This window comes from Medicago truncatula, chromosome 6, assembly GCF_003473485.1.
Source record: "Medicago truncatula cultivar Jemalong A17 chromosome 6, MtrunA17r5.0-ANR, whole genome shotgun sequence".
NCBI lineage: Eukaryota > Viridiplantae > Streptophyta > Magnoliopsida > Fabales > Fabaceae > Medicago > Medicago truncatula.
Window position 1 is genome coordinate 37,172,511 of NC_053047.1, and position 14,986 is coordinate 37,187,496.

Sequence of the window (14,986 nt, forward strand, 5' to 3'; positions counted from 1 at the left end):
GACCAAAACAAACCAAAAAGTAAGTTAAGGGACCAAAACGAAACTTTTAATAATTAAGGGATCAAAATGAAACCAAAAAATAAGTTAGGGGACCAAAATAGTAATTAAGCCTATTTTTTTTTATGTTTTAATATTTAATTTTTTGAATTGTTCATTTTTGGAACATTGTTGGTTAGCCTTTTATTTTTAATTTTAGTTTTATGTTTCTGAAGCTTCAAAAGACACGTTATTTCATGAATTGGCACAAGAAAGAGATTAATGAAACCAAAAGTTTTCCTTTGAGTTTCTCCAATTGTTGCTTGTTTAATTTTTTTGGATTTCTTTTTGGATACCCTTTACTCTCAATTATCCTTCTTTTGTTGAATTTTATCTCTTTAAAACTTTTACTTGAAGCAACCATTTAAGTGTTATTAAAACCGTGTAAGCATAGTTTAATCTTTTGAAAACTTTTTGGTTTTTGTCTAGTTGGCTCAATTTTTAAACATTGACACGGACATCACTTGTCTTATCTCATGCTGTTCTTGTGATATTGTTTCTTTTTATCTCTATTTTTTATATTTTCTTTCTTAAACTCAAAAGCCCTACCTGTGAATTTTCTATGCAGAAAATACCATAACTTTTGACTTGACTAGTCAACAACCAAGGCTAAGGACAAGGTTTGTTAGTTAAATAATTAACGGTCAGTTTGGATCGTCTTATTTGAGATTATGTACTTACATAAATACTTGTTAGACGGTTTGACAACGCTTATGAAAACAACTTCTGACATATTTATAAGTTGTTTCAGCTAATTTTCATAAGCTCTTCAGGATAGTTTATGAAAATAACTTGTTCAAAAATATTTTGACTTTTTTTATCTTTTGTAATAAAGAAGATTTTTTTAGCTTATGAGAGAGTGGATGAATAAGAGACAATCATTAATGGTGATGATGACAAGAGCCTAAAAAAGGGTACAAAAATAATGCTAATGAATAAAATATTTGTTTGTTTATATAAAGTAATGATGTGGAGAATGGAGAGTGCCATTATAAGTTAAATGTAATGCTTCTCGTGAGCAACCTAATACTACTTTTTGTTGGTTGGCAACTTGGCATTTAATTAGTCTTGTTAGTGACTTTTTAGTGTTAATCTCTTAGCTTCCTTGTAAGTGGTTTTCAATATCATAATACTTCAATAAAATGAATCAACATTTCTATGAATCATAGAGATTCTTAGGTTGATTTATTGTAACTTGTTTGTATCAGCATTCAGCAGGTATAATAAACCTTCAGAGATGGGATGTATAGGATCAACTCCAAAGGATTCTGGTGGAAATCGAAGGAGGCCGGGGAGTATTGGAGAGGTTTCAGTATATGTTCCTGGTTTAAGAATCCCGAAACCTGTTGATTTTTCTCAATCATCACTTGGTGATTATTTGTCGAAGAATATAATCGAACGGATATCTGCTCTTAGAACGCGTATAGTTGTAATGGCTAGCCAAGAAGGACCTACAATTACAAGAACAAAAAGAAAAAGTGTTACTCAACATGGTTAGTTTTTTAGCAAAGGTAAAATTATTCTATGATATATAAGTTGTGTTGTAATTTATTGATGCATCGGTGTCGTGTGATTTCATCTTCAGGTGGTTCAACGCTCGCTAATCTTCTTCAGGCTCTTGAAGATTACTTGCCGGTTCTTCTAGGATTAGTTAAAGACGGTAAATCTTGTGTTTGTTCGTTAGTACCTCGATGTTTAAACCATTTACACACCATGCGCACCAACCACTTGTGCTAGACCCCGGTGTTTGATGTATGCTCTCTGTAAGACAAAATACTGATTATTATTACTTATCTTTATGGTGTAGGAAGTCATTTACAATACAAAGTACAGTTTGTTTGGATGAACCAAGAAGATGAAAAAGAGGTACCTTCTAAAATTCATACATATTTTTGAGTTTAATTTACTTCCTATAGAGAAGAATGCTGATCAATTTGTTCCGGTTACTTTTGTGCGCTCTTTACAGGAAACAACCATGTCTAATGCTTGGTATGAGGTGTTGTCGGTTTTGCATTTGATGTCAATGCTATTACTGTCAAAGGCTAATTTGCTGCTGCTTCCAAGATCATCCAGTGACGGTCATCAGCAGAGAGTATCAGATGGTATGTACCAAGTAATACTACAAAAAGATTGGTAAATGCTTGCAAATCGCGTATAAATGGTGACAACCGCGTAATAACTTGACATTATCAAATGATCTTGTTTCTTCTGTGTGCTTCTGTGATCGTGCATGCGTGCATGTACATTTAATGACTAGTAATTGCTAATTTGTCGCAATAGGCAAATTAAACTGAAAAGTAGTTAATATATTCTTTTTTTTTTGTTCCATTTTGCCACAATCCGATAATGTGAAATTTAATCTTTTGGTATCGACTAATAGAAAGCAGACGAACTTCTATTGATATCTTCTTAAAGGCTTCTGGATATCTGGATTGCGCAGTCAAACATGTTCTTCCACAGCTACCTGCAGAACTCAGGTTTGTACATATCTGGATTGTCCCATTTTTGTATTGTTTAATCTAAATAACCTTCTTCATTCCTTTGATGTTTATTACTCTGGCTTTGATTTTAGGAGAAACTTACCAGTTGACCTAGCGGAAGGAGTTCTCCGAGCACTCTCTCTACAAGCTTTAGGACAGGTATTGATGTTTCTTTTGCATAGACTCGTCAAGTGTCATTTGTATCATTGTTCCTCAGTGGCTAAAAACTAATCTGCTTCCCTAACATGGAAATTTATTTAGTTATCTTATCGCAAAGTTATGTCGATTATGCAAACCGTTGATTTAGCATCGCTAGGGAATAATGCATCCATCATAATATTATGCTCATGTTTTCCATGGAGGTAACAACTGTTTCGTCCATCCTAAAATTCATTAGTTTTCTTAATACTGTTCTAAGGGAATTTTTTTTATCTAGGGGATTTATTTCAAGTAATGTAATGTCTGATTCGAAGCCAATAATTTGTATGGAGAATCTTTCACTAGAATAAGGGGAATGCTCAATGTTTAGATACTAGATATCATTAGTTTTGTTCACATCCATATTTTATGTTTATTGATTTCCTTTACTTTTTTTTTTCCTTCAGGGTGTAGATATACAAATTGGAATGGCGATTGATAGTGCTAAAGCAACTCTTGCAGTGAAGCGTAGACTTGCATGTGAGATGCTGAAATGTTGGCAACAGGTATGATAACTTGTTTCTTATGATATGAGATCCGTACTTAACTGTTTTTTTTGCTTATGTCGAAAATTTCTTATGGGATGTTCGACTTGTTTCCTTTTAGGTCTGCATTGTGTCATAACATTTATTTTGTCCTTAGATATGTTTGTTTTTATTCAATAAGCTCTTTTTATGTCTTTAACATGTGTGCATTTGTTCAGAAAAAATTGATTTGATTACTTACATTGTTCTGTTTTACAGGCTCAAGATAACATTATGAACCTTCCGCTAGCGAATGGATGGGGAGAAAAACATCACCTTCTTGTGAAATGGAAATATGTTGAAGCTAAGGTATACGCTTTTCCTCTCAGTTATTTATGTCGTTATACTTGGTTATTATGTCTTCCAGCATAGTACTACTCTCTCTGTTCCATTTTAGTCGCTGTTTTAAAGATATTAATCATACCAAGAAAACTTATTAAATTTTATTACTTTTGATAGAACGGTTTGTATTTTTTCTATAACATTAGCCTTAACTATTTATTATCTCATTCCACCTACTTCTATCTTTGCAATAACTACTTGAGGGTATTATTGACAAAACAATATTTAATGTTACGATGAACTTTAAAAACGATTTACCAGGCTGTGGCATATTATTATCATGGTTTGATTCTTGATGAGGGAAATACAGAGAAATCTCATGGGATGGCTGTAGCTGCTTTGCAAGCAGCAGATGAATATTTCAAAGAAAGCAAAAAGTTGTGTGAGGCATTCAACACTGCTCCTCCATTGTCAAGGTTATCTATTATCTTCCCCTTTACACACTGCTATGCTATTATCTGTCGTATAGTATAAAGTATACACATATCTGTCGTATGAAGTTCTTTTGCATATAGAAAATGAAGTCTGTTATATAAGAATTCCATGGTTAATAATATAACTACTCTTTTTTTTGGTCTTAACCCTTCAATTCCCAAGAAAAGGGTTGTAGTAATCACTATTTACAATTCTAGCTCATTAATCTAGCGATTTTCACATTTGTTTTCTGTTTTGCACAAAAATAAACTATGGTCCACAAAATTTTGTACTCTCTTGTTTTGATTAATCCTGTGAAGCATGTTGTATTTGGCATCCTTGTGATCATGAGTTTCTTCTAGTGTTTTGTACTTTTGAAAATTTGGTCCATAGTTTCACCCCTGGAAGCAAATTGATTTTGCTCTCACTATAGGTAATTTGAGTGAAAACTGGTAATTATTCTCGAATCTCCGATTGACTTTTGAGGATCATAATGAGGATGTTGTTAGTATGTAACTATATTTGTAGGTGTATAAAGACACATATTTCAAGAGCTTGTGAGTTGTGACATAATAAGAATTTTATATACCAAAAACTATAGTAATAGAGCTCTCAATTTCGAATTTTCTGAGAAATAGAGAGGATCTTTATTCCACTTCTGCAAGAGTCTGTAACATCTTCGGAAGACATTTATCGATCATGATTCATTGAGAATTATCATGACAGTGGTTTCTTATACTATACTATACTATAATGCCGGTCTTGTGCTGTATTATGGTCCATCTAACTTGCAGTCATGATGCAGAAATCCACCACTTTGGGGGACCATGAAATATCTCTCTGAAAAAATTCCTAAGGATACTTCAAGCAAGGTGCGAATAAACCGTGATCTATACACTCACGAAAGGTAAATTTTCCCGATTTCATGACTAACCTTGTTTCCTAACTGCAATTTAATAATCATTCTTGTGGTAAATGAAAAAGAAGAGGACTAATGAAAACAATATTTTATATTTTATAACAGGATCATGGAGACAGCTCCAACATTGCCTGAATTTTCCTTGGCATTGAAACCAGATGAATACCAACTTCCACTAGTGGACTCTTCTTGGAGAACAGAAAACATAAAAGTGACACAAACTCATTCTAACCATCTCAATGGTGACAAATGATCAAATACTATGAATTTGCAAATCTTATGAAAATGTTGACTTTCTTGAAAGGTGTAAGTCAAAGAAGGGTGTTTTGTTTAGATTTTTCATTCTCTTTTTTACTGTACTTTAATATATTGATTTGTTTTCTCTTGATCACATAATTCAAAGATACCTTGAAAGTAGAGCTTCCATTGGCTTTAATGAAAATTTGACACTCAAGGAAAAAGAAAGGGGATCCTTCCCAATATATACCAATAAAATAAAGACAGTTACATCATTCATTTAGTATACAGAATTTTTGCAAGTGGTTGTGTGTAAAATTGACTTGTGAATTGTAGCGAAACAAGTATAATACAAGCACAAAGTGTGTAAAGAAAAACCTATGTATTTTCACGAAGAGGTGGTTTTGTGATTGAATGAAATATTCGGAATGTTGATCATCATCACCATCAACTATTTTTCTCTTTTTACAAGGAAGGATCGGTGAATTGAATATCCTCCAAGCTACTTTTGTGATTGAGTACATGGATTCCGCTTTTTATACGAATTGATTTCATATACCTAACCTCTGCATGGAGCCATTCATTTTTTTAAAACATTTCCATCTTTGTCCAGTATAGATTTGAGACTCTTGTCATGCAGTTGCAAATCAAACACATGCCTATGGTACTGCTTTACCTCGAGATTGCAAAATCCGTATTCATAGCCATTGATGAACAGTTGTACATTCAATGGAATGAGTTCGTTATTGTGGCCTTCGTTATGTGTTGAGTCTGAGTCATATTTACCCCACATCAATTTACAAACGACGAAGAGTGTTATGGTGGGGAGCTTGCTACGAAACCAAAAGGATATCGATGGCCCCCTATTTTGGTGCTCAAACCACTCCGGAAACCTTGTACTTCTTGTAAAAATAAACTCAGCACCTCCATACTCATGTAGTTCCTATCGGCCATTAATAATTTACAAGTTCAATTTAGCAAGAAAAATTACACTATACTATGAAATATGTAGTAATATTATCACAGAAAAAGGAAATCAAAACCTGCTTCAGTAGAACCACAACCTACTATGCTTTCCAGGCTCTTTCGTTGATTCTGGTCGTACAATTTCTTTACCCATGTCTTCTATCAAGTCATGTAGTGTCACAATAGCATGCGAACTCAACTGAATAATCTTTATGAGAGTTTTTTCGACCAACACTCCAATATGATATTCTATGCATTGACCATGATAAGCACAAAGAATATCTTCAACCTCTCCCAAATCATACCCTTTGAAGCAACAAGCAATGTCGAGAAAAACACCTTGTTCGTCTTCCTCCAAAGCATCAAAGCTTATTTTAAGTATATTGTGGATCTCTTTATTAGGAATCCTTTCATACCTATCTAATGTAGATTTCCATTCTTCTATATTCTTTCCAAACAAAGCTGGACCTACTAATTCTAAAACCAACGGAAGGCCAGAAGCATAAGCTATTGCACGGTCTAAAATGTCATCATAGCTTGAATCAACTATACTATTTTTAAAAGCTTTCCACATTCAAGGGATTCTTTCCTATTTAGCGCATTTACTTGATATTTTATATAAATCGAATGACTTGTTAGCAAATGTTGGTCTCGAGTAATGATCACTCTGCTACCAGGACCAAACCAGTCAAGTCCGCCCGCCATAACTTGCAATTGCCTTAGGTTGTCAACATCGTCAAGAATCAAAAGAACTTTCTTTCGTCCTAGCCTTTAATTTGCTTTATTATTGGAATTCCTTCATTAACATCTCCTAGCTTAATGTCCAAATCAACTGTTTTGGAAAGAAGCTTCTCTTGGAGATGCTCTAAGCCATGTTTAGCTGAACTTTCTCTCCCGTCGTGAAGAAAACACAAACATTCAAATTTATCAGCAATCAAATTATAAATTGCTCGAGCAAGTGTTGTTTTACCCAATCCACCAATTCCATAAATCCCCACCATCTGGACTCGATCATCAAATTTTGCATCAAAAAGATACGACTTTACGTTTAGCAATCGATATTCGGTTCCAACAGGGTAATCCGCAATTGTAAATCTTTTTGGAAACTTCTTTGATTATCTTCACAATAAACTCGTATTCATATTCATTCTTGCCCGTTGAGATAAGTTTTAGTAGATGTTTAATAATCGTATCTATGTATTGATAATTATATTTTTATTTTTTTGGGCTGTGATAATAATATCTGTTACAATTCAAATTGTTGGCATACATTACATACAATGTAACAACTTATTCAAGAAAGGCTTAAATATGCATTCCGTCCCTGTAATTTGAGCTCGTTTTGATTTTCGTCCTTGTAAAAAAAAAAATTAAAAACATCCCTGCAAAAAAATTTTGTTTTAAAAAGGTCCTTGACTCCACTTTTTTGCTGTCATGGGATGGCTTTGGCCACGTGGCAGTTGCTGACTGTGCAACTTTTGCGACGTTTCCCTGACGTGACAGTCCACGTCATTAAAAATTTAAAAATATTTTTTAAAATTAAAAATTCTAATTATTTTTTTTTAAATATGAAGAAAAAATTGGACTTTTTTTTTAATTCTAGAAATAAATGTTTGAAAAATAAAATTAAAAATTATATAATCTCAAAATTTATAACTTTTGAAAATATAATTTTCAGTATTTTCGAAAAAAAATGAATTTTTGAAAATTTAATTTTCAGTTTTTTTCCAATTTTTTTTAATTTAAAAAAAAAAAGAATTTTCAGAATTTTGAAAAAAAAACTTTTTTAATTAAAAATCGAAAATTTAATCTTCATATTTTTTTAATTTTATGATTTTTAGATTTATTTTCAGATTTTTTTAATATAAAAAAAGAATTTTCAGAATTTTGAAAAAAAATTATGTGGGGCCAGGAATTGCTACGTGGTAAAAGTTGCACAGTCAGCAACTGCGACGTGATCAAAACCATGCAACTTCAACTGAATAGTGGGGTCAGGGACCTTTTTAAAACAAAAAAATATATATTTCCAGGGTTGTTTTTAAATTTTATTTTTTACAAGGACGAAAATCAAAACGCGCCCAAATTATAAGGACGAATTGCATATTTAAGCGTAAAAGAAAAATAGAAAAGCATAGGTTTCCTCTTTTGCAATTAAGATAAAATGATTTGACAATAAAAAATAAAGAGTTGTTTGCTTCCTATGTTTCATGTTTTCATTTTCATGTCAACTAATAAAACATAAGATAATATAAATCCAAATCAGGTCTAACATTTTCCAAAATTTTAAAAATTGTTAAAAGAATATTTTCAATGTTTCTAAAGATGCATTCTTCTGTAGAAAACTGAAAAAAAATGAACATAAATTTAAAAAATGAAACTGAAAAATGTTTTGGGAAAGTAATCAAGGTCTAACGACTGCATTAGAAATCACATCAGATGATTTCAACCATGTTCTTTCAAATCTTTCCATAAGAAATTAAAATTCCGGAACTCCAAATTCCAATATGATTTAGAGATTATGAATATACATACCTTTATTGAAGAAAAGAAATCAAACTCTAGAATAGTGGTTAAACAATGAAGTAACTTTGATGATGTCACTTTATGTTATTTGTGAAAATTTAAAATTATTTTGCGTCGCAACATGCGTCGTAGCAGCTGCAACAATTTAAAACATGATAAGAAGAAAAAACAATAGTAGAGTGGGTACCCAAGTTTGAAATGATAGCCAAACAAGTTAGCAGTTTGAAAGCTTGAGTTTAACTTTTCATCTAATTTTATATAAACAAATTACGTTTAACTTTTTTAGTTTATTTATAATTGCATTTTTAAAATCAAATTGTAAACTTAATCTACAATAATCTACAAATAAAAGTATGTACTTCAATTTCAAAAAGAATATGGAAATTCGAAACTATTACATTCTCGTAGTTAAAAAAATAAAAATAATTTTTTCGCTGAAAAGAAAAACTCATATCCTAGACTATGACAAAAAAGAAAACTTTTGATGCTTAAAAAAAATAAGTTTGATAAAATTGCGAGTAAATAGTCACTTTAATCCTTGACTCAGAACCTCGCTGTCACAAAAGTCTCTAACTCGGGAATAAATACAAAGTAGTCCTAAACGTGCACTTCTGTTATCAGTTTAGTCTCTGGCGTTAAAAACTTTTGTTAATTGATGGGGTGACGAATGTTTTTTGCTGACAAGGTGCATGAGGTGTCGCAAGAACTAAAGTGGAAGTAGAAAATAGTCATTTTGGTCTCTGAATCGAAAATCAATATCTCCATTGAATCTAAAATCCCTAAATCCCAAATTTATTCTTCAAATCCCTAAATCACAAATCTCTAAATCTCATTTAATTATCTCTTTTGTTCAAAATCAAATTTTCCATTAAACACCAAAATCGAATCAAATTATAAATTGCTCGAGCAAGTGTTGTTTTACCCAATCCACCAATTCCATAAATCCCCACCATCTGGACTCGATCATCAAATTTTGCATCTAAAAGATACGACTTTACTTTTAGCAATCGATATTCGGTTCCAACAGGGTAATCCGCAACGGTAAATCTTTTTGGAAACTTCTTTGATTATCTTCACAATAAACTCGTATTCATATTCATTCCTGCCCGATGAGATAAGTTTTAGTAGATGTTTAATAATCGTATCTATGTCTTGATAATTATATTTTTATTTTTTTGGGGTGTGATAATAATATTTGTTACAATTCAAATTGTTGGCATACATACATTGTAACAACTTATTCAATATATAAAAAATGCTTAAATATGCATTCCGTCCCTGTAATTTGAGCGCGTTTTGATTTTCGTCCTTGTAAAAAAAAAAAAAAAAAAAAAAACATCCCTGCAAAAAAAAATTGTTTTAAAAAGGTCCTTGACTCCACTTTTTTGCTGACATAGGATGGCTTTGGCCACGTGACAGTTGCTGACTGTGTAACGCCCTAATTGTTATTTAATTATTTTTAGTTGATTTAAAGTTTTTATATGATTTTAAATGATTTATGTTGATTTTGTGGTGTGGTGTATTTTATTAAAGGCTTAAATATTGCACTCGTCCCTGCAAATATGGGTCATTTAAGTTTTCGTCCCTGTAAAAAAAAAAATTGTTTTTGGTCCCTGCAAAAAAAACAAATTTTTTTGCAGGGACCAAAAAACACAAAATGGGTTCAATCAGCTTGCGCCACGTAGGCAATTTGGTGACTTGTCATGACTTAAATGGGCTCAGATTTCTGAATTTTTATTTTACAGAGACCAAAACTTAAACGGGCCATATTTGCAGGGACGAGTGCAATATTTAAGCCTTTATTAAATGACTATTTTCATTATTTAATAGAATAAGTGAGAATTAAGTGAATTAAGTGGGAGTTAATTAAATATTGGAAGATTATATTTACTGAGAAAAAGGAGAAAATAGGGTTAGAAGCAGTTTCACGTACAAACAGAAGTTTTGGGAGAAAGCAAGAGAAAACCAAGAGGAGAGCCAAGTGAAGAGAACCGGATTTTCTGTAGAGTTATGTCCTTCAATCTAAGGTAAGGGTGAGGCTAACTCTCAATAATCATAGTGCATGTAAATTCTGAAATTGATTTAACATGTAGTTGTTTATGAATTTGGGAATTAGGGTTAGAATGTAGAATTGAATCGTTGGAAGAAGTAGGTAATCTGATGGATTAGGGTGATAAAGGATGTTAGATTGCAGATTAATCACGGACTAAGTTCCCAATCAGTTTTCGGGTTTGGGTCGATGGAAATTGGAGTTTATGCTTGAAAAGTCGGAGTCTAAACATTTTTGCAAACAAGAGATTATGTGAGGTTTGGGAAATCGATTTTGGGGTGGTTGAGACTTGAAATAGTTGTAGATTATGATAGAGCCAAGTGTCAGGAGAGTGTAGGCGAAAACGACATCAAAATCCGATTAACGGTTGGAATTTTACGCGCGAAATGGTGAAAATCGCACTTTTTGAGAAGCAGATTTCTGGACCTGATGCTGTTAAAACGTGTCACGATTTTGCAAGTGTGGCACACTTTTGTTGGCCGAAAATTCAATGGTTCTGGGCATAAAAACGTGGCACGATTTTTGTGAATCAGATCCTTCGTATTTCACTATTTTTCACCCCTTTCCGCTTTGAACTGGATCTTGGTGTAAACATGAAAGTTTTAGATAATTTTGTTAGCTTTCCAATGAATTTGGTTTGACTTGAAAATGATTTTTAATTTTTGAGATATGATGAAAATACTCCAAGTAGGTCTTAATGAAATCTTATGAAAAAATTCAGCACAACCATTTCTAAGTTAATCCAAAACTTATGGGATAATTCCAAAGCTCAAAACTAGAAGTACTATGAGTTCAATTAAGGTGTTTAAGAGTATTTAATCCATGTTGTGAGTTGATCTTGGGATAGGAATAGAAGTTGTTAATAAGTTATAGACTTACAAAGAGCCTGAATCAAATTATTAATGATTGTTAGTTAGTTTAAGATATTTATATTATGAGGAAAATGTGTGATATAGAAAATATTGTTGTTTATATCATTCAAGTTGTTATTATTAATATTGCTATGTTGCAAGTTGCTTATGTTGTTGTCCCTGCTGTTGTTGATTATTAATATCATTAAGTTGACCAAGTTATGGAGTAAGTCATAATTATTTATGCACAGTCGTTGTTGTGGTTGTCTACGTTGCCGTTGATGTTGCTGAGTTGTATGTTGATATACACAAAGTTGAGTCCATTGCATACTCATAAAACCGTTGAGGGCTTATGCCCTTGAATGCTTTGTCATTCAACTGTTGAGGGCTTATGCCCTGGAATGTTTATCATTCAAATTTTTGAGGGCTTATGCCTCGAAATGCTTAGTCATTCAACATATTGAAAATGGTGCCACATGCATATTGTAGTTGTCGTTGTTGAGAGAGTTGTTGTCATTGTTGTTGATTAAGTTGTTGTTGTTGTCGTTGAGTGAGTTATTGTTGTCGTTGTTGTTGATTAAGTCGTCGTCGTCGTTGTTGTTAAGTGAGTTGTTGTTGTTGATTAAGTTGTTGTCGTCGTTGTTGAGTGAGTTGTTGTTGTTGTTGTTGATTAAGTTGTTGTCGTCGTTGTTGAGTGAGTTGTTGTTGTTGTTGTTGTTGTTGATTGAGTTGTTGTCGTTGTTGTTGAATCTTGTTGTTGTCGTCGTTGTTGGTTGAATTAGTAAGTGTTACTAAAGTTAAAGAAGTAAAAACATTATTATGATGATTTGTTGCTGTTTACATTATTATAAGATGATGATTAAGTTATGTTGACTATGTTATTATGAGGTGATGATTATGTTGTGTTGTCTATATTATTATGATAAGATGTTTATGATATGATGAATTATGTTGTTATACAATGAGGTTTATGATGTGATGATTATGTTGTTATATGATGAATGTACATGATGTGATGAATATGATATTAATGTTGACTAGAAGTTGATTGATGATTTAATGAAGTACTATACGAAGAATTATTATTATAAATTGATGAAGTTTAAGTTGTTAAATGTAATTGATGAATTATATGCTTAATATTGTTTGTGAATCTCACCCCTTCTGCTTGTAAATGTTGTCCTTCATATGGGTAACTTGGAGGTGATGCAGAGTAGTAGCTATTAGTTGCAGTTTACACGAGTCTTAGGTGCTCTAATACATAACGGGATGAAGATCTTTATTGTTTTCCATATGTTACGTGATTTGTTATGACTTTTATGTTGAAGACTGTTTAAACTGGATTTTTATTAAGTTGTTTAAGTTGAGGCCGTTGTGCCAACATGATGTTTTATTAAGATATTTTCCGCTGCATTGAGATTTAATTTTGATATTATGAAATGATTGAAATAAATAGTAATTTTGCTATATTTACGTTTGAAAGAAGTGTAGCATTCCATTTAAGGTGTTTTACTCTGATTTATGCTAAAAAATTTCAAGTTGGGAAAACGGGATGTTACAGACTGTGCAACTTTTGTGACGTTTCCCTGACGTGGCAGTCCACGTCATTAAAAAATTTAAAAATATTTTTTAAATTCTGAAAATTATTTTTTAAAATTAAAAAATATTAAAAATTCCAATTTTTTTTTTGAAATATGAAGAAAAAAATTGGATTTTTTTTTTAAAATCTGGAAATAAATGTTTGAAAAATAAAATAAAAAATTATATAATCTCAAAATTTATAACTTTTGAAAATATAATTTTCAGTATTTTCGAAAAAAAATGTAATATATAATTTTCAAATTAAAAAAAAAATGAATTTTTGAAAATATAATTTTCAGTTTTTTTTTTTATGATTTTTGAATTTATTTTCAGATTTTTTTTAATTTAAAAAAAAAAAGAATTTTCAGAATTTTGAAAAAAAAATTAATTAAAAATCGAAAATTTAATTTTCAGTTTTTTTAATTATTTTATGATTTTTAATTTCAGAATTTTGAAAAAAAATTATGTGGGGCCAGGGACTGCTAAGTGGCAAAAGTTACACAGTCAGCAACTGCCACGTGGCCAAAATCATGCCACTTCAACTGAATAGTGGGGCCAGAGACCTTTTTAAAACAAAAAATATATATATTTTCAGGGTTGTTTTTAAATTTTATTTTTTACAAGCACGAAAATCAAAACGCGCCTAAATTATAAGCACGAAATTTTATTTAAATACAAAGTAGTCCTAAACGTGCATTTCCGTTATCAGTTTAGTCTCTGGCGTTAAAAACTTTTGTTAATTGATGGGGTGACAAATGTTTTTTCGCTGACAAGGTGCATGAGGTGTCACAAGGATTAAAGTGGAAGTAGAAAATGGTCATTTTGGTCTCTGAATCGAAAATCAATATCTCCATTGAATCTAAAATCCCTAAATCCCAAATTTATTCTTCAAATCCCTAAATCACAAATCTCTAAATCTCATTTAATTATCTCTTTTGTTCAAAATCAAATTTTCCATTAAACACCAAAATTGAATCGCATGACGATAGATGTTGGTGCAAACTCATCCCAACAAAGTGTTGCTCATTCGTCAAGAACTATATCATCTTCCTCGATGAAGTTGTCGTGAGCATATAAAATAGCAAACAGAAACCATTAAAATGATTATTAAGGTCCCTAGTTGTGTAGTTAGTCCCTGATACTAAACATGGGTATTAAGGTAAGTAATTTTAAGGTAGTGATTATTTTTTTTATATGTATTGATGCTGCCATTTTAATAAGAATTGCTCACCATTCGTTTCAACGGCTGAGATTTGTTACCTGTTAACTTTTTGACTGGTCTATCAAACAAAAATTGTGACCCCACCTCATATTAAATAACCTTTTCTCATTTGTTTGAAGTAGTGAGTTTTTTTTGGAAAAAGTTATGGGCTTTTTACGCCCCCTCTCTGTTTGAGAAATAATGAAAATCATGTTCACAACTGCGCACTTCTAATTTTCTCTTCATCATCAAAGCAACTTGTCCGATATCTTAATTGTAATTGAATAATAGTGTTAACTTAATGTTTGAGTTGACTGGATGGTTTGAGTTTGACAAGAAAATAAAGGGAGCAGATAGATTTGAAAAGCTAATTTAATGTGTATTCATGAGAGAGGAAAACATTATATGAATGACAATTTTTTTCACAACTTGCATACCGTCATCAGTTTTTGTTCATAGGGGAGGAGCTTTGTCTTCATTTTTTTTGGAGTAATGATACATAGACACCTTTAGATGGCAATACACCTTTTAACACCCACACAAAAATCTGACACGTAGTTACGTGGATCCCGCATAAGCACACTTTCTCTTTTCTCTTCTCTTCTCTCTTCCTAATGCATGGGGTGTACAAGGGTGTATGGGAATAAATGGTGTCTATGTATCA

General features: G+C 31.8%; 1 protein-coding gene and 1 long non-coding RNA gene across 3 annotated transcripts; one reads left to right on the forward strand and one right to left on the reverse strand.

Moving 5' to 3' along the window:
- Positions 1 to 984: 984 nt before the first annotated feature.
- On the forward strand, positions 985 to 5,425 carry LOC11415070 (uncharacterized). 2 transcript variants are annotated; one of them, XM_024786682.2, is made up of 12 exons: positions 985 to 1,143; positions 1,245 to 1,529; positions 1,622 to 1,696; positions 1,844 to 1,902; positions 2,003 to 2,138; positions 2,417 to 2,513; positions 2,609 to 2,675; positions 3,122 to 3,220; positions 3,458 to 3,547; positions 3,842 to 3,996; positions 4,800 to 4,901; positions 5,019 to 5,425. In XM_024786682.2, exons 2-12 carry the CDS (start codon positions 1,274 to 1,276, stop codon positions 5,164 to 5,166), a joined length of 1,284 nt encoding a protein of 427 aa, XP_024642450.1. In that variant the 5' UTR covers positions 985 to 1,143; positions 1,245 to 1,273; the 3' UTR covers positions 5,167 to 5,425. The 2 variants fall into 2 exon arrangements, with proteins under 2 accessions (XP_024642450.1, XP_003620119.2); XM_003620071.4 differs by lacking the exon at positions 985 to 1,143 and having other exon boundaries at positions 1,150 to 1,529.
- A 362-nt stretch (positions 5,426 to 5,787) lies between these two features.
- Positions 5,788 to 6,294, reverse strand: LOC25496720 (uncharacterized). The gene is made up of 2 exons (XR_005642231.1): positions 6,194 to 6,294; positions 5,788 to 6,093 (listed from the first exon to the last, which is right to left on the reverse strand). It is a non-coding gene; the product is annotated as an uncharacterized lncRNA (long non-coding RNA).
- Between the last annotated feature and the right edge of the window lie 8,692 nt (positions 6,295 to 14,986).